Genomic DNA, 20,480 nt, shown 5'->3' on the forward strand with positions numbered 1-20,480 from the left:
AAAGCCGACGCCGCCAGCTCAGCCCCGGGGGCGGAAGCAGGACGGCCAGCACAGTCTGCGTGGAGAAGCCGTGTAGCCGGGAACGCCTGATGGGACGCCCCCGGGGGCTCTCTCCGAGCCCCGCTGTTACGCCCCGGTCCTAGGCGCTCGGGCTCCGCAACCCGCCCCGCCCGTAGCCCGCAGCCCGCAGCCTGTCTAGAGAGGAGTATGAGGCCCGGGGGCTCGCAAACGCCGGCCACCGGGCGGCAGGGGCCTAGCTGCGGAGCCCCGCGCCTGAAGGCGGCGGGCGAGGAGCCGCGGGAGCCGACGAGGCGTCGGGGCGCGGAGAGGAGCGCTCCGGCCCGGGCGCCCGCGGGGCCGCCGGACCCTTGTACGGCCTGAGCGCGGGGGAGCAGGCGGAGGCACCCGGCCGTCCGGGCTCTGGGGGAGGCGGCGAGTGGCTCCGCGGGGGACCGCCACCTCTGGCCCTCATCCTCACGCTCCTGCTCCCACGGGGAGGGATGTCGCGGCCCGGGACGCGAGCGCTGCCCCGGCCCCGGGGCTGAGCTCCGGACCATGTCCTCCCGCAGCCCCCGGTCCCCGCCCCGCCGCTGCCGCCCGCCGCCTGCCGCGCCCCTCCTGCTGCTGCTGCTGCTGCCGCCGTTCGCACCTCAACGAGGACACCGGCCGCTTCGTGCTGCTGGCGGCGCTCATCGGCCTCTACCTGGTAGCGGGTGCCACAGTCTTCTCTGCGCTCGAGAGCCCGGGCGAGGCCGAGGCGCGGGCGCGCTGGAGCGCCACGCTGCGCAACTTCAGCGCGGCTCACGGCGTAGCCGAGCCGGAGCTACGCGCCTTCCTCCGGCACTACGAGGCCGCGCTGGCCGCCGGCGTCCGAGCCGACGCGCTGCGCCCGCGCTGGGACTTCCCCGGAGCCTTCTACTTCGTGGGCACTGTGGTCTCGACCATAGGTGAGCCGCGCGCCCGGCGCGCAGTCTCTCCTCTTCGCGCCTTTCACCTCCCTCCCTTTCCCCTGCTTGGCGGCCCGATCCGCGTCCCTCGTCTCTCTTCCTAACGTCCCTTGCCTACTTTTGTCTTTTTCTGCCTTCTCCGCCCGCCCCCTCCTCCCGCACCTTCCCCCCCTTTCCTGGATTTCGGCACGGGAGGTGGTCGGAGCGGCCCATGTCTGGCGCGCGCCCAGCACTGACTGGCTTGGCAGGGTGGCCCAGTGGGAAGAGTCCTCATCTTGGAGCGGGGCAGACCCGGGGCCCCGGCGCTCCAACATTCGCCAGCTCCATGACCCAATCTCTGCGAGCCTCTTTTCCTCTAAGAGGACCTGTGAGAATATGTGCCAGGTGCCTGCTGGTTCCTTCCTATTTCCCACGCCCCCGGGCCTGAGTTTCCTCATCTAGATGATTTTTTGAAAGCCTTTTCCCCCTCCACTCTCGTCATTTTAATTTCCTCTACCTAGTCCCTAGGTCTTTTTCCCTGGGGAGGGCTACCACTCTTCCCCCACAATCTCTTTCCCTAGGTCTCCTTCCAACCGCTTCTCCTCCCCCCTCCCCCCAGGAAAAGCCGGTTACACTTCCCAGGGCAGGACTTCAGCCATGTTGCTCTGGGCCTCCCTGGATCCCCACCTCACCGCACCCCACCAGCCTGTCCTCCAATTTCTTGACCTCTTCCCTTTTCTTCGTCTCCTCTCCACCTTCTCCAACCAGCAGTTCCCCTATACTTTCTATTATTCCCTTGTCCCCATTTTGGGTACGAACAATTCATACATTCTCAACCTTATGAAAAAATGCTCCTTCCTCTTCCACCAGATTGCTGCTTCTGAGCCCCTCCTGTAGAGAGATACTGGAGCCACCACTGCTCCCCACCTCACTCCTTACCTCCTCTTCCCTTACCCCTTCCTCCCTCCCCTGCTCCTTCCCTGGGCCCTGGGTGTCATGTGAAACGCACTCTTCCTCCCCAATCATGCACCTGTGCAGGACAGAGAGGAAATACATGGTTTCCACTTCGGAGAGACTCCATGTGTGTCTCCCCAGCTCCTGCCTGAGTCCCAGGGTGGGAGACTGTCCTTGGCCGGCCACACTTCTAGTCACCCCAAGGCACTGTCTCCCAGTGGTACAGTTTTAGAGGAGGGGACTGGGTTTGCTGGGCTGAAAAGAGAGGGATTTCATGGACATGCCCTCCAGGGGTGGGTTCTGGGGTGGTTTGGTGGCCAGCTCAGAGATAAGGGCACGGATTGACTGACAATGAAGGCCACCGCAGATGGCTGCTTGGAGGTGGGAGAAAAGCTGCAGCCACGTGCAGGATATGAGCAGCCAGAGGTGGCTCTCCAAGTGTGTGTGCATGGTCTACGAAAGGGCTTCCTTTCCTTCAAGGATTATTCATGTGTCATGCTTGATCTGATTATTTTAAATAGAAAAGGCAAATATGGCCCAAGCCCAAGGCACATACAAATTGGATAAAAATACCCTCTAAAAGTTATATCATGTTGTTATGGTGATTAAAGATATAAAATGACCCCCTCAAAAAAATCCCCTTTTAGGAACTGCATCAAGTTGCTATAGCAACTAGACTTTTTTTAAGTGCTTTAAAAGTACTAAGAATGTTTAGTCCTGGAGGATGACATCATGCCTTCACATCCTGTTATTGATTTGTGCTCTTCCTCTGTAAAAAGACACCCTTTTGCTTCCTTCTACCTAGAGGCTCACCTGTGCACATATTGAGCAGTCACAGTATTTTGCTCCTAGTGATGTGGCTTTCTAATGGAACCCACAGCCCGAAGGGGAAGCTGTTGGCAGTGTCCTCTTCCCCTCCGGGCTGGGTGTCCATCCAAATAGGGATCCATTCCAGTGGTCCCTGTGCCTCTCTGCCAAGTTTCCATCAATCCTTTGTTCAGTGCCCCTTTGGGGGCAGCAATTCTGAGCCTAGTCACAGCTTTTAAGGCATCCCTCAGCTCTTTGCACAAAATCAAGTTAGTGTGTTGGCAAACTGTTCCATGTCCCAGCCTTTAATCTACCAGTAGGATTGGCTGTTCTTTAGCCAAGCAGAAAGGAACTATGTTCTCTTTCTTGATTTGTATTTTCTGATGTCAGCAACAAACAGGGTAGGAGGGCTACACCGCTGCTTGTGGCTGTGTTACAAATGACCCAGCACACTGCTTCCAGTATCTGCTGCAAGGAGACATTTATCTTGGAGTGCAAATCACGGACCCAGAACCAGCCTGTGGAGAATTCAGGTTGAACTAGCCCTTTGCTAGGTGCCAGAACAGCCACATGAGTAGAAGGGTCTCTTCTCTGCTAGTTTAAAAACTGCCTGCTGTGCAGGTTTGGGGCAATGGTGCAAACTGACCATTTCTGTCAGTCAGATAAGTTCTGCTGGATTTCCAAACAGTATAATTGTCATTTCAGATTTCTCTTTGTAAAATGCACTTGGATGAGATTTAAGTAAAGACCTACATATGTCAGTTTCTCTTCTGCTTACAAAGTTCCTTTCCCTTAAATGCCCTTGGTTTTCAGAGACAATTATTATTATTATTGACGCTTTTATGAATTCAGCAGTACGGGAGCCAGAGCTCTGTCCAAAATGGGCAGTCAGGACTCCCTGCCACCTCATCCAGTGATGAGGAAAATTAGCATGTACTCAGTTTTATTTGATCGGTGAAGACAACACACTGTATATGGTTCATGCAGCAATGTAGAATTCAGGGGACCCAAACGATTTGGTTCAACTCTCTGTACTGCCTAAATAGGAAATGTCTTTTTTTGTGTTCTGTAGACTCAGCTAAATGATTCATCTAGACTTTAGTACAGAAAGCCCTTCCTTCATTCATTCCATAAAGGAGATGTATCATGTGTGTCAGGTCCTATGCTATATGTGGAAAGGTTAAAGCATATTCCAACACGGGAAGCTGGATGTCAGTGTTCACGGGTGGCATATCTTGGCTGTCCTCACTAAAGGTGGTTAGAGCAAGAAGAGATCTTTGGTCCAATCCTGTGTGCCCCAGAATGATAAAGGACATGTCCACGGTCATGCAGCTAATTAGGGGTCCAGCCAGGTTCAGATTCCAAGTTGTGCAGTGGATGTTCCACAGATTTCCTGCATGTTGTTAGTGGTCATGTTCTTGTTTGGGGCTGAAGTATTTAATAATGGCTGTGTGCCAGTTTGTATGTATGAGTGTGTGTGCATCTGACATCAGGACAGAGCTGGGCAGGAGGCTAGGTCTACTGGTCATGCTAGCAACCAATTAAGTCCAGAGAAAGCCTGAAGGATCCGACAAATCTCACAGGTCTGGAGCTAGAAGCATCTGACAGGACTTTGAGAGCTGTACAGGCAAGAACTAGTATGAAGAAGGTCAGAGACAGGGGAGCTAAGAAGTAGGAGACATTCTGGTCACCTTTGGGTCAAGGACAGAGGCTGCTTGCCTTCTGCCTTCTTTGTGTGTGTGTGTGTGTGTGTGTGTGTGTGTGTGTGTGTGTGTGTGTGTACTCGAGGGGAAGAAGGGGCAGGAATGGGTCTTAAAGTAGAAGGGGACACAAAAGAAGGTTCAAGTGTAGCCATGTGTACTCAAGGTTAAATGGAACACCATAATGAAATGGAATACTTGTTCTGATGTTGGGCTTGAACAGGGCCCCAGATCCAGAGCTAGGTAGTTTATAATTGTTTAGACCCACACATGTGTCCACAGAGCACAGACCCAGGGAGAAACTCACAGTGATTATTCAGCAATGGTTGAGGCAATATAGAAAGTCAACTTGAATAATTAAAGCAAAATGAAAATCCATTTTGTGATCTAAAATGTTTGTTGCTTACACTGAACTGAAATCTTGGGTAATTACTTCTCCCATTTATGCTACGTGACATAATCCCTGGGGGTTGAAATCAAATTTGTTTTAATGTGTAAGCATCCATTTATTCATTGCTCCATTTAACAAACATTCAAGTCAAGCCTAACTCATCATGGTGCATGTGTGGCCTTTGGCATCTCGTTATCTGCAACTCCTGTGATTACCAGATAAAGGCAGTGGCTTGTGTTCTTTGGGTATTAAACAATATTCTTGGAGGCAGTGCTCCAGCTCAAAGATATTCAGAACAATCCAAAGAGTGTTAATCTATCATTTCACATCCTAAAGGCTGTTGTATTGGTTTACTTTGAAAAGATTAAAAGGAACTCTCCATTGGGGTTTTAATTATGCAACTGCTGTCAGATTTACACATAGGGAGGAAGAACATATTTTAAAGTCTTTCTCAAATGGCAGCTTGATATAAACAGAAATACTCTTGCTTCCCTTTATTAGGTTCATTGGCAGCGTATTTTAGCAATAAAGCTATAGACGGGATGGTGTAGGTATGAGAGTTGTCACTTTTAGCACTGCATAATTTAGCTTGCTACTTTCAGAATTAGATACACTTAATTATTCAGCCACAAGATTAGTAACAAGTCCTAACTTTTCCTTTCTTTTAAACATGGGTTTTTTGTTTTTTTTTTTTAATGTTTTTGCCACAAAGGAAACTAAGACATTATAAGATTGAAATGTCACTACCACATTTCCATTCTGGTTTTGTTCTAACATGTGTGTAATCCAGCTGGAAAGATTCTCATAGGTGAAGTGAAATCTGCTACCCCGAAGAGGAGCACTTTTTCTCGCTTATTTTTCTCTTCGCCTATTTTTTATTGAGAAAATGATGCTATGACAACTTTGAAGGACATTTAGAAAAAGACATCATTAGATTTGAAGCTCTAGATGGAGAGCAGAAAATACATCTCTCGTTCACTGCTCTAGCCTTGGCACCCAGCACATAGTAAACACTCAGTGATTATTTACTGAATGAATAAGAGAACTAATCGCTCATACTATCACTGCCCTAACACAACTCTTCCTTTCTGCAGGTTCCCCCACAGTTGTCATTCCGCTTTGTAGGGAAAGGAAAGGGAACCAACTGATGTGTGCTGAGCCACGTCCCTCTTATTAGCATTTCCTTGTTTCCACACAGCCGTCACATACTTATTTAAGCAGGTGCATCATACTCCATCTAGTTGATCTTATATTATTTACTACCCCTATCACTGGGCAGCTTGGTGGTTCCCATCTTGGGCCATTTTGAGTAAAGCCACAGTGAGCATCTTTACGCAATGGCTTTTCCCTTCTTCTGTATTATTTCCTTGGGATGAACTCTCAGCGGTGAAATTGCACATGGACACAGCTGTCTGTATGGCTCCTGTGGCCAAGCCCTTTGGAGTGAGGGACTTTTGGATGTCTCCCGAGCTGAGACTATGCCTCTAGGAAGCCTAGGAGAGATTTGACAGTTGTCCAGCTAATTGCTCCATGGAAATGGGTCACAAATCCGCTTGGTTTTCTCCAGGATTGTACTCATTCCCAGGGCCTGAGCTGCCTCCTGTAGAGACTGGAGCGTCAATGTCTTAGTGTCCCTTTCTTTAATGACAGCTGCTTCTTGGGAAGTTTTGGGTGAGTACAGAAGGGCAGGAACTAAAACAGATGGGAGCAGCTGTCAGACCATCAAAGACTGAGGCAAGAAGGATCCCTGAACCTTCTCTCCTATCCCCTGGGCTCCAGGAGATTATCTGCTACAACTGGGCCAGGCCAGGTGAGGGAGAATATTTTTCCATTTGTCCCACGGCCAAGGTCCCCACCCTGAGACAGCCAGAATTACACCAAACTGAGCAGAGGTACACCCCTAAAATATTCCAGCTGAGTAACACCATAAAAATCTAGAACTTTCCTCAAGCATTAAGAACCTTTTGTCAACAAAAGCTAATATGCAGCCCATTATAGAAAAGTCAGCAGTAAAACTGCTCTAACTGGTGAGGGCCTGACACCTGCTCCTTAGATGCCCCACTGTCCAAAGGCTTCTCCGAGGAACTCAAGAACTTCTCCAAGATCAACCTAAAGGGGACTCATTTAGCCACATTCCTCGTTTTCCACAAGGGGAACCCGAGGTTCAGAGATTTTTGGGGGAATCGGAGTTTGCCCAAGATCACACACCAACTCTGAGGGCCATTAGCTGAGAGCTGGAGGCTCACCCAAACGAGCTCTTCTTCTCTTCCTCCCTGTGTGAATTCTAAGTTCCTTGACCTCGGGGCTTGAGCTCTCCCCCTGCCCTGGGGGAGTTTCTTGAATACTTCAGACATGTGAGTGTCTTTCTGCCGGCCTCTCTCTCTCTCTTTTGCTGTTGCTCTCCGGCGCGCACACGCACACACACACACCCACTGCCCCAACAGTGGGACAAGTACGGATCCAGACCCAGCCATGGTCCTCCTGAGCAGACACCGAGGCTTCCCAGTAGGAGTGAGTGCTAAGCTGTGTTTAAAGGAGAAAGGAGAAGGTCTGGTAGAGGGCAGGATGAGGGCATCTGAAGAGCAGCAAAGTAAGCAGAGTGACTTGGCGGTGTCCTTCATGTAAAAACCCTGCTTGATCTGAAGGCAGTGGCAGGGAGCATTAGGTCCATGTTTGAAGACAGTGTTTCAGGAGCTGTCTTACCCCGTCAAACAAGTGGGGCCCCCTTGCATCTGCTTGGCTGCCTCAGATTCAGAGCAGCTGAGAGAGGGAGCACAAGACCATCAGTATGTTCACAACTTGTGATCATCCCCTGCTCCTAAAGTCTTCCCCAAGCCACTGGCCCTCCCCTCATCTCGGCCCAGCTCCACTGACTTTTCCAGGATCCAGAGCTAGGACATGGGCCACCAGCCAGGAATCCAGAAGGTGTGTATGAGCCTGAGTTGGGTACACAAGGTGGTCTCAGCCTCAGACCCTCACTCTGGGCAGTGGCGGATTTCCATGTAGGGGGCTCAAGGGGAACAAGCTGGTGGGGGGCAGTGCAGGGCCTTGAAACTATGGGAGACAAGCACTTTCCACGGGATTAAGGAAAGCCATATGATCATACAGGGGAGGTGTCTGTTGGTGGAGAGCAAAGGAGTAACTGAAGCCCCTCTACCCCACCCCAAGCGAGTCCTTGGCTACCACCTCTGCTGTCTATAAGCCTCTGGCTTCAAGAAGTTCTGCCAGGTCCGGTTCTTTCTTAGTGGAATCTAGGTCTCCTCTCTAAGCAGCCAGTGGCTATGGTGGAGGATGACTCTGGACCCTGTCTGTGAGGATCACCTCTTCCCTGGGCATTGGAAACCCCCTAGCTTGAGGCTAAGATCCCAACTCACTACAGGTCAGAGGTGACTGTTGTGTTGGGTTCTGTGAAGGATCGAGCTCTGGGACCTGTGCTGTCTGCATCCCCAGATCCCAGAGGACTCATCCTCCAGGTGACCCAGGGATGGAGCATCCAGAATCCTCTAACTTTAAGTTTTACAATGCCTGGATACAGTGTCTTTATAGCCACAGTAACAGATATTGGAGAATAGGGGGGCAAGGTAGCACAGAGCAGTGCTGCTTAAACTCTAATGTGCTTGCCAATACCTCGGGCTCTTGTTACCAGGCAGGGTTCCGTTCAGCAGGTCTGGGGTGGGCCTGAGATTCTGTCCCTGTTGATGGTCCACAGACCACACCGGAAGTAGTAAGGGTGTGGGGAAGCATGGGGTGGGCATTAAAGCCCAGACCCAGCTCTACCTCCCCCTGGCTGCATGGCTTTGGGCAGGCCATGTCACCACCCTGTGCCTCCGTTTCTCCATTCCTGATGGAGGAGGTACCATGAGTCACTTGGGTCCCTTCTGGCTGTGGTGTTCTCAGGCCTGGGAAGGCCATTTGCTCAGTCCTCCCATGCCATCTGGACACACCAGCTCCGCGGCCTGCCTGCCTGGGTTCCAATCCTGCTTCTGCCACTTACAAGCCCTGTGCTCCTGGTGGAGCTGGTGTACTTCTCTGTGCCTCAGTTTCCTCCCCTGTAAAAGGAGTCTAATGATGGTCCCTCCCACAGGGGTTGCTTTAGGGACTGAATGAACTCACAGGTTACAGCTGTGCCTGGGGCACCAGGAGCCCTCACTAAGCATCAGCCTCCCAGAGTTGGGCAGACGCTGTTGGCGCCCATGCTGCCTCCTGGTGCTGGAGGGGGACAAGGCACTGCTCACCCCTGAGGCTCACCCAACCACGCTGCCCTGGGCATGGTCCCCAGCCACCTTGCACTGGAGCATCTGCGGTGCTCTCATTGGCCACCATCTCTTGGGCTGTCACTGTCCTACGCTGTTACATAACTAGCTGGGGGTGGGGATGCTTTTTAAAATGTATTTTCTTTGGATTTCAACTACAAATGCCTCACCCGGGTGATGGTTTCTCATCTTTTTAAAGTAACACATTTGGCAAATGACTGCATAGTGATTGAGCAGTTGGACCAGTGTGCTCAGTGTTTCTCTGCTTGAAAGCAGTGCCCAGGCCAGTGCCGAGAGGGACACGGGGAAGAGAAGCACAGCCCTGCACACCCTCCTCATTTCCCAGCAGAGCTGCGGCCAGCAGGGGAGCCAGTGGAGCTGGGACCAGGCCCCGCTGCTCTTCTCTGAGGATGCCATGTTGGGACTGGTGGGTGGCCCTGCAGCAAAGAGCCCCACTGTGGTTGTGGTGGAAGCCAAGGTGCTGCTCCAGGCCCTCGGCCCCAGGCCCAGGCATTCCCCTGCACCCTTCCCCTCCGGGCTAACCACAGCTCCCCCGAGGGCTGGAGAAAGCGCAGGGGCCCCATTCCTGATAGAGGCCTCCTGTCCTGAATACAACCAGAAAAGCACTAACCCTTTCCCCAGAAGATGATGCAAGTCACTGGGTAATATTCACCCTTAAACTTGATATCCTGTAACTTAAATACTATCATATAAAGTAAATACAATTTATGTTATACAATTAGGAGATAATACATACAGACATTCGTAACAAAACAAAGAAGAAATCCTCATAGCCATCACAGTCCTCATTTCTGCAACTGGTCACATGGATGTAGCTTGCATTTATAACTACCTTCCACTACTCCTTCCACATTCTATCTCCAGCAAGTGCCTCTGCTGCTCATGGTTCTTTGCCTGGTGGGGTGACCCAGACCTTCATTCCTGAAGGGTCCCCCTTTGCCACTTCATTCAGTGGCTGTGTGGCAATCTTAACCCCTAGTTCAATGGCATCATTGTTGTGTCTCTGGTTGGAAGCGTTCCTCTTTTTGGAACTAAGATCTCTAGAGCAGTATAAGATCATAGGGACAGAAAGCAAAAAATTTTCCAGTGGATCAGCAGAGGTAATAGTGAGTGGTGCCACTCCCACTTCCACCCCTTGATTTCAGGCCCCATGCATCCTGGCTATGGGAGAAACAGCACACGGAATGGACACTGATTAAGAGCACATGCAGCCTCCTGGAGAACAATGTTCCAGCCTCTAAAGTACTGCACCTCAGATGGCACTGTAATTGAGTGTTCCATCAATCCAGCTCCTTCAGGATAACAGGAAACATGGTAAGACCAGTGAATTCCACAAGGATGTGCCCATTCCCACATTTCATTTGCTATGAAGTGGGTTCCTTGATCAGAACATTGATCAGAAGCAATTCTGTGTGGAATACCATGATGGAGGATAAGGTATTCTGTAAGTCCACGGATGGTCGTTTGGGCAGAAGCATTGCATTCAGGGAAGGCAGATCCATTTCCAGAGTATGTGTCTGTTCCAGTAAGAACAAAATGCTGCCCCTTCCATGATAGAAGTGGCCTAGTGTAATCAACCTACCACCAGGTATCAAGCTAATCACCGTGGAGAATGGTGCCATATTGGGGACGAAGCATTGGTTTCTTCTTCTGGCAGACGGAGCAATTGGGCACTCAGCCGTGGCTATAGCCAGGTTGGCTGTGTTGAGAGGAAGTCATTGTTGCTGAGTCCATGCATAACCTCCATCCCTACCATCGTGGCCACTTTGTTCATGAGCCCATTGGACAGTGACAGCAGTGGCTGAGGAAAGAGGCCACCTGGTATCCATAGAATCGATCATCCTATCCACTTGATTATTAAATTCGTCCTCTGCCAAAGACAACCTCTGGTGAGCATTCATGTGAGCCTATCAACATATATGTTTTTTGGCCTATCAACATATCTCTCCCCCAGACCTCTTTGTCACCAATTTTCCAATCATGTTCCTTCCAAGTCCCTGACCATCCAGCAAATCCACTGGTCACAGCCCACAAATTGATATACAAACACACCTCTAGCCATTTTTCCTCCCAAGCAAACTGAACAACCAGGTGCAGTGCTCAAAGTTCTGCCTTCTAGGAAGATTTCCCTTCAAGGATGTCCCAGAAAGGGGCTGTGGTGCTGCAGCCGCCCACTTTCAGGTGGTACCTGTATATCATGCAGAACTAGGTGTTCTCTTACTCTGCCAACTAATTATAAGGAACTCCACAAGAGGTCATAGCTGCAGGCTGAGAAAGAGTAGATAACGTAGCAGGAGTGGGGGCCATGGGCATTTGGTCCACTTCCTCACATAACTTACTGGTGCCTTCAAGGCCTGATTCAGCCCAGTCTCCTATATATCACTTCCAAATGATGATGGAGTGCTGCTGTGCATATTCAACTTTATGTGTTGTGGGTCAGGTAATACCAGTTCACTGTAGGCAACTCAGGTCTCATGGTAACTTGGTGACCCATAGTCGAACATCTCTACTAAGGCCCAGTAGCAGGACAAAAGCTGTTTCTTGAAAGGAAAGCAGTTATCTGCAGAAGATAGCAGGGCTTTTCTCCAAAAGCCTAAGGGTGTGTGCTATGATTCACATATAGAGACCTGCCAAAGGCTCCAAACAGCATCTCTGTTTGCCACTGATACTTCCAACGCCATTGAATCTGCTGGATCATATGGCCCAATCGGCAGAGCAGCTTGCAGAGCAGCCTGGACCTATCACAGAGCCTCCTTTTGTTCTGGTCCCCTCTCAAAATTAGCAGCTTTCAGGGTCATTCAGCAAATGGACCAGAGTAGCACACCCAAATGAGGAATATGTTGCCTCTAAAATCCAGAGCCATTTAGGCCTTGTGCCTTTTTTAGTTGTCGGAGGGGCCAGATGTGGCAGCTTATCTTTCACCTAAGAAAGGATATCTCAATATGCCCCACACCACTAGATGCCTAGAAGTTTCACTGAGGTGGAGTGTCCCTGAATTTTCATTGGATTTATCTTCTATCCTCTGACATGCACATGCCTTACCAAGAAGTCTCGAATAGTTGCTATTTCTTGCTCACTAGGTCCAATCAGCATAATGTCACCAATATAAGGGACTATTGCTGTCCATTATGGTAGCCACACCCACCTAATCTTTGGCAATTAAGTGCCACTACTTGGCTCCTGCCAACCCGAGATCTGATCATCCTCAGGTTTAGTGGCAGCAATTCCCACAGTAACATCTCACCTACACAGAACACAACCACAGAGCTCTTCAGGGATGAAGGAGCTGCTGTCACAAATGTATTCCTCACAGTCGTGGTGAAAGGTGTGTCCTCCAGACATTCCTGAGTGGATGAGCAAGTCTTCCATGATAAATCTACTCTAACTTTCTAATCTCTCTAATTGGATCCCCTCCTCTGCATTATACCAGGGCAGTTTTGGCATTTCAACTTCAGTTAATGCAGGTCGTCATTTGGTCCATGTTTAGCCAACCACCTAACAAACTGTAAGAGACCTTTCTAACCCCTCGAGCTACAACACTAAGTCTAGAATCTCTGCTTAGTGAGCCCGTATCAATAAATTCATCCTTATCCAACTTTATGTTTCTTCTGCCATTATCCCACACTCTTAATATCCATTTCTACACATATATCCATGATTTCTGTCTATATAAATCAGGGAAGTCATGCCGTTTTTTGGAGTGTAGTGCACTGCCTCACAGGTCGCACTTTGTACCTCACCTTTTGGGGCCTGTTGGGACTTCAGTCTAGTTCTAAGTCTGGAAGAAAAGAGGGGTGGTGGAAGTGTGTCAGGAGAGGAATCTGCAATTTCTTGCAAGCCAACACAAGGCATTTCATTACAGTTTCTTCTGGTAAAACAGAAGTGGAGGTGAGAGGGCTATTTCTTCAGGGAAGGCATTTACAGGTTTATTAGGCATAGCAGGGTTAATCTCTTCAGAAGGAGGCGGGGTGGCTGATTTCTCTGGGTAGACAGTTATAGGTTTATCTGGCAAAGAAGACTCAGCAGAATCTAGGGGTTCAGTGTCCCCAGTGTCATCATTATCAGCCCACATGTACCCATTCCAATTTTCAGGATCCCATTCCTTCCCAACCTATGCCCTCACTTTAACAGCAGACACCCTGCAAGGTTGGGAATTCAATTTGTGTTGTAATTCATCCACTGGCACAATGAGACTCGGCCTCTGGTTTTCAGAAATGTCAAGTCTGCGGTTACAAGAAATAAGAGTTTTTTTTCAGGGTACACATAGAAACTTTCATGTCCTTCATGTGGCACTTGAGCTGGGACAGTGAAGCCCTGAAATCATCCTTTCTTCTAACTTTATCCAGCATATTTAGGAACAACCAACCAACATCATTATACTTTTTAACTCCACAAATCTGTTAAGTTATCAAAAACACTGTCACCCAGATCCTTGCCTCTTACAAGCATTTGAGTAGCAGTATCCAATGGCGATATTTTGCATATCTCCATTACCATGAACTATCAGTGCCCTCTTGATAATTGGAAATAGTCATTAGTGCCTTTTAATCTAATCAGGCTAGAGAACCAATTCCTAAAACCCCAGAACTAACCCAGAAATCTCATCCTTAAGATTGTTTCTCAAGAACAACTCTTGGTACCAAAATCTGTATGAGTTCTCTAAGATGGGACATAGGTATTTGTGTGTGTGTGTGTGTGTGTGTGTGTGTGTGTGTGTGTGTACATATGTGTGTTTGTAAATATTCAGAGACATATTTTATGAATTGGCTCATGCAGTCATGGGGATTGGCAAGTTTGAATTCCATAGGGCAGGCCACAAGTTGGGAACTCAATGGTAATGTTGAACCCAGGAGAAGCCATAAGTTGGGAAATCCAATGAAGATGATGGTAATCCCCAGGAGATGATGATTGGCAGAAGTAGAGATGGAAATTCTTCCTTCTGACTGCTAAAAAATCCTCAGTTCTGCCTTTAACACCTCCAACTGATTAAATGAAGCTAGTCCTCTCATTGCTGAGGACAGTCTCTTTGTTGGCTGCAAATGCAATCAGCAAATAGATGCAATCAACTATCCATAGATATAAATCCATGTACAAAATACCCTCACAGTAACTATCAGGCCAGTGCTTGCTTGACTAAACAACTGGCCACCATAACCTAGCCAGCTTGATACATGGAATTAACCATCACAGGGACTCTGGGATTTGGTTGTGCTGTACTCCTTTCAGCTCCAATGGCTACCCTGAACTGTGGGCTGCCTGTTTTCCATCCTTCACAACCAAACACCTCTCTGTGAGGGAGGCTGGCAAGCAGGTGAGGGGGTAAATGAGCATGGTGCTTCACGAGGGACTCACCAGAGCTTGTGTAGGGGCCCATATGCATGCACCAAGAGCCTTGCCTCTCATAAGCATTGGAGATTTCAGGTCAGGAAGCAGACCCTATGACCTGAAATCTCCCAGCAGCAGACAGAGAAAGACAGGGACAGAAAACCAAATAGCCAGAAAGTGTGCTCAAGGCCAACCAGCAAGGAAAGTCTGGGGACACAGCCAGCTCAGGATGCGGCCTCCCTGGGTCCTGCTGATTTGCAGAAAGCTCTGCCCAAGGGCATGTCCTAGGGGAAAACCTGCCCAGACACTGGGAGAATGCATAAAACCAAGCACTGGCCAGTGTACCCTACTCTAGCGACCCTTAACTGCTGGTCATGACCCTTCCCCTTCTCCTTCCCCTACCCCATCCCATCCCACCACCCACTCCAGGCCAGTGCTTATGCTGTTTTCTCCAGCTGGAGTGCCCTTCCCTTTCTCCTGACTCTCTACCAGATGGACTTGGTCTTCAAGGCTCGGTTCAAATGCTGCCACTAGAGTGGGACCTATGAAGTTCCTCCTACTGCCCCCCAGACATGTCATAATAGTTTGTTTCTATGCCAGTTTCCCCAGCTATAATGTAAGCCCCTGTTAAATGGGATAACGTGTGTCAAAATCTGGCACAGGTCCTAGGACATCATAGGTGTGCACTAAATATTAGTTTCCTTCTTTCTCCAGGTGAGCTATGTCTTAGCAGTGCTTGGCACTGCTACAATTAATAATGATAATAGCAACAATATCAACAATGGCACTCCTCTGAAGTGGGCACTGTGTCTGCAGATGGAGATAATTAAAGCAAAGAGCTAATTTCTGTAAATCATGGAGCATGATGCTTGGCACAAGTAGGTGACTAATTGACACGTGTTGAGCGGATGGAGTGAATGAGTGAGCGACTGCTTAAAAACACTGGACTGCTGGAGACCAAAGAACTGGAATGACCCAAAAGCCCAGGGCAGACTGCAGAAACCTCCCAGGGTGCCCCCCACCCTCACCCCCCTGCCCCAGAACCAGAGAGTCTGCTGTGCACTGGCCCCTCTGCTGGGGCCATCGCTTTAGGCAGCTCTCAGCAGCTGGTAAGGTGTACAGCAGAGCTGCCAGCTCGTTCTGCCCGGGGCTCCCCTGGCAGAAAATGCTGTCTCTGTTGCTGCATGACTCATCTGGGTTCTCATCCTGACCCTGCCTGGGGCTCAGCAGAAGTAAGGATGCCTGGCAGAGCCAGAATCCTTGGAGTGGAGCCAAATAAGTTGCATGGAGCCTTGGCTTCCAGCTCACTGACCTGTGACCCCTGGGGGAAGCAGGAGGGGAAAGAGTCCATCTCGAACCAGGGAAGCCTGACTTCATGACCCAGATTCCTCAGCTCGACTTGGCTGCATCGCTGAGGCATAAGCAGGCCCCACTGAATTCTACCCCTCAGTCCAGCAATTCCACCTTCTCCCCTCACCTGCTGACAAACCCCTTAAAAACCAGATGTTGGTTCACAAATTGGACAGAAGTTTATCAACAACTGAATGCAAATCCACAAACCAGGAAAGCACACTCCACCCAAGAAAGCCCAGCATCATCACAATGCCTCCAACAATATTTGGAAACGCTTCTGTTGGAATTAGGTGTTGCAGCTTTCTGGAAAGTTATAGTTGAGATAAACACAAACCCCAGGTGGCTCTCCACGTGACTTTTCCCTAATCCTTTCCAAATGGCAGCTATCTCATTCCCCACTGCCAAGCATCCTGAATTCTGAGTGCCTAGGGTGAATGTGCTTTGCTGCTAACACCAGGACCTGCCAGAAATGCTGCAGGGACAGCCCAAGTCCAAGAGGGATGGGCTGGTTTTAAACTGCCCATGTTGAGTTTGTTGGCATGTCATGTGGGGGCCAGGTGCACTTTGGAGGCTGGTGCAGTTTTTGATTGCTGGCTTCTATTCTAAATTGGGTGCAGACAGGGAAGAGGACCCTGTCTGTCAGGCCAACGTGGGACTACAGGGCCTGGCCCTCCTAGCACCCTCCACTCGCCATTCCCCATGCCTCTCCTCACATGGGCATGCAATGATTTGTGTGACTGTTTAGCGTCTACCTCCCTTGCCAGCCTCTGGGTCCCCGGAAGGGAGAGTCCCTGTCTCTTCTGTTCCCTGTTATATCCCCGGTGCCTGGCACACTGCATGGCACTTGTGAGAGGCTCCAGAAATATTTGTGGAATGAATGAAAATTTGAATGAAAGGCCCTTTCCAATATTCTCAACTCCACCTAGGCACCAGTTTAAGAAAAAGTAAAATATGAAAATCCCCCCTTACAGTTTATTTGTGAAAGAAAGCTTCAGTTTTTGAAGGGATTCACTGGGAGCTCTGTAATCCAGTGCATTTAAAGTGGGATGTCCTAGGCAACCAGTGTTGTAGGAACCCAGCAGCTGCAAAAACGCCACCTTCCTGGCATTTTCACACTCACGCAATGAGGCTGATTATGGTCAAAGTAGTGAATAGCACACATGGTCCAATGGACAATTGAGAAAAGTGGCTACAGAAGCTGCAGTGGGTGGAACACCCTGCCCTGGCACAGTTGTTCAGAGGAGCCAGGAGGCAGGCGGGCCCCTTGGAGGAATCCAGTGGAGTGGCGTCTAGCTAACGTACACCTCACAAGCTCCTGATGTGCATTGTTCAGCCAGGTGAAGTAGGCATTGTTTGCGTCTCCATTTTAAGAAAGAAGAAATCTGTCTCTCCAAGAGACAATCTGTAGCAAGATATAATGATTATGCGACAAAGTGCTGAGCATCCTGGTCCTGGGTTTGACTCTCAGCTCTGTCATTCACCAGCCTGAGATTCCTGTCATCTTCCAGTCTTCTGCATACACACTGAAGTCGTTCAGCTCACTGCGTTCCTCCTCAGTCTCCATTCTTGGATGACTCATCTAAGACCCTCCACCATCTCATCCATGACAATGTTTTGCTCCATCACACTCTAGCCAGTCACTCTGTTCCACCAGAGTCCTTGTTATTAAACATCTCACTTTCTAACGGCCACTTCCCACCCCTCCAGCTCTCACCCTCTTGCCCCCAGAGGACAAAAGTCCTTTGACCTCAAGACTGGCAGCCCATAAACACTTGCGCCATCTCCTCTGGACCCTGACTTCTTTTCTAATCCAGCTTAGATACACTCAGTTTGCAAGAACCCTTAAGTCCGCTGCCCTTCTCTCTCTGTGGGTTGTACCTCTATCCCCACTCTACCACCACTGAAATGCCAGCCAGCTTTCCACCTGTTCCTCACTTGCACCCAGTCAGCTGAACATGGCTGGAGAAAAACATGCAGTGACGCTGACTAATCCAACCTGAAATTACTGACCCTGAGTATTAGGTGGACACTGCACACTGGCAGGCCATCCAACTACACGTCCGACTGTGTTAATTCACAGCTTATCCTCTCTCTTTGCCCCTCTGGTCCTCCCACATCCTCACTCTCTGCTAACCTTTCCTCTCCTTCATGGAGAAAAGTAATGGGACAAGGACTCCCTTATCTTCACGCCCCAAATCTACCCACCATGGGCAGCTGCCTTCTCTCCTATTCCAGTAGATGTGTCCCCTCCCCTCTGCTTTCTCAAGGACTCTGCTCCTGCCATTACCCACCCCCATGCGTCACCAATTTACACTCCATCAGTGGACACGCATGCTCTCCTTTCTCCTTAAGGGGCCCCTCCCTTGACTCCCACATTGCCCTCCAGCCCCTTCCCTATTTCTCTGATCCCTGTTATAGGAAACTTCTCAAAATGGTAGTTCACAGTCTTCTTTCCTCACCTCCTGTTCTCCTAGAACCACATCAGTCAGGAATGCAGTCCCTCCTTTCCAGTGAACCTGCTCTTCTAAGGTCCCCAGTGACCTCTTTCTTATAAATCCAGCGATTACTTCTCTGTCCTCCTCTTATTCATCATTTCTGAATGTTTATCCTCTCTTCTCTTGACTTCTGGGACCCTGTTTTAGTTTCCTGGCTGCTAAAACAAATACCATATAATGGACTGTCTTAAACAATGAATTTATTGGCTCATGGTTTTAAAGTCTAGAAGGCTTGCTTCTTCCCAGGGTTGTTTATCCTCCGCCTGGCTGTCAAATGTTAGGGTTCCTTGGCTTTTCGTCACATGGAAATGCATATGGCGGCGCCTTCTTTTTTCTTTTCTGGGTTCCATTGACTTTCAGCTTCCGGCTGCTCCCTGTGGCGTCTCTCCATCTGACTTTCCTTCCGCTTATAAAGGACTCCAGAAATCTGGATGAAAGCCCAACCTGACTCAGGCCACATCTTAACTGAAGTAACGTCTTCAAAGGTCCTATTTACAATGGGTCCGCACCCACAGGGCCAGGAGTTGGGACCTGAATGTGCCTTTTGTGGGGGACACGATTCAATCCCAAAAAGACGCCAAGATGTCCCTGTTTCCCACTGGCTGTTCTTCTCCATCGTTGCTGTGATCTCTCATCTCGGTCCTCAGACCTCCCCACCTGCACTCTCCTCTGTACTCTCTCTCCAGGTGATGCCATTTCACTGCATGCCTGTAAACACCATCTGTGTGCTAAAGCCTCCCAGATGAGTGACACAAAGCTTCTTAATATCCACCTGCATGTGGATGTCTCATGTGTAGCAAAACTTACAAAGACCAAACCAGAACTCTTTGTTTTCTGTTCCACCACACTTCTGACTGTTCTCTCCCAGTCTTCCTCAACTCAATAAATGACAACAACACTGAGGAGGTGTCCTGATTCCTTTCTCCCTAAACTTCCATTTTCAATCCATCACCAAATCCTATCAGCCACATCTGCAAAATATATTCTCATTCTATCCACTTGCCCCTGTGTCTATCACCACCAGCCTAATCCAACCACCACCATCATCTCCCACTGCAGCAACTAAATCAATCTTTTCTAACCAATCCCCCAGCTTCCTCTATGTTCCTTGACAATCTTTCAAACAGTAGCCAGAGTCATCTTATCAACATAAATCATGTCCAGTCCCTCCCTTGCTTGAAACCTCCCCCCCTACAGTGACTTCCCATTGCACGGAATCTGACTCTTTACCATGACCCATAAGGCCTTGTGTGATCTGACCCTGTCCCCCTCTCAGCCTCACTGGTATCTGCTCTCCCCTTTGTTCAACTGGCTTCAGCCAAACTGGCTTCCTCATAAGACCTCAGGGCATTTGCACTTGCCTTTCCTACTCCTTGGAGCACTGCTCCCGGAGTCTTAACATGGGTGACTTCTCAACCTCATTCAAACCTCTGCTAAAATGTCACCTCTCACAGGTGCCCTCCCTGACCATCTTGGCTATGAGAGTGTCCCCATCCCCACCACCATCACACCACCCTGTCTCATTGCCCTCAGAGCATGCACCGCTTTCAGAAATCATCTGGTATATGTATTTGTTTACTTCTTTGTTGCCTGACCCCTGCCCACTCCTTGCTCCAAGAGAACAGGTTCTTTTCTGCCTTGTTCACTGTTATATTCCCATTACACAGCACCTGGTGTTTGTCAAATAAATGAATGAACTTCCAAAGCTTCAGTTTTTACATCTGTGAAGTGGGAACAATAATAGGGCTTGTCTCACATAGTTGGGAGAATTAAATGAGACAATGAATGTAGGTGCAATAAGCACTCAAGTGTGAGCTACTGTTTTTATTAATACATAATTTGGCTGAGGCACACAGTGAGTGGCAGAGCCGGAACCTGAGCCAAGCTCTCTGACCCCATCTTTTGTTTTTTCTAGCATGCCTGATCCCCACTCTTAGGTTTCAGGGTAGGTAGGCCAGTGGGGACAGGAAGCACGACTGCGTCCTGCATGCTGAGCAGTGCTGGGTGGTTCTGTTGAGACCAGTCAGTCTTAGCATGTTAAGGAACAATGAGGGGTAAGACAGGTTTAATGAGGTGAGGTCAGAGAGGAGGACCTTGAGAGCTAGGCAGAAACATTTTGACTTGGTGCAGGGAGCAACAGGGAGCCACTCTAAGTTCTTGAGCAGGGGAGTTTTGTGATGTTGATCATTTTAGAAGAGCAGTCGGCTGATTAGTCATTACATAGTCTGCCTGGAAATGACCAGAAAATGGTGAAG

General features: G+C 49.4%; 1 protein-coding gene across 1 annotated transcript in view; it reads left to right on the forward strand.

Moving 5' to 3' along the window:
- Nucleotides 1-22: 22 nt before the first annotated feature.
- The window catches only part of KCNK12 (potassium two pore domain channel subfamily K member 12), a 51,286-nt gene continuing 30,828 nt past the window's right edge, over nucleotides 23-20,480 (forward strand). Inside the window, 2 exon segments of the mRNA XM_037807006.1 lie at nucleotides 23-597; nucleotides 599-947. Coding sequence (XP_037662934.1) covers nucleotides 556-597; nucleotides 599-947 — 391 coding nt within the window. The 5' untranslated portion in view covers nucleotides 23-555.

The sequence above is a fragment of the Choloepus didactylus genome, chromosome 17 (genome assembly GCF_015220235.1).
Source record: "Choloepus didactylus isolate mChoDid1 chromosome 17, mChoDid1.pri, whole genome shotgun sequence".
Classification (NCBI taxonomy): domain Eukaryota; kingdom Metazoa; phylum Chordata; class Mammalia; order Pilosa; family Megalonychidae; genus Choloepus; species Choloepus didactylus.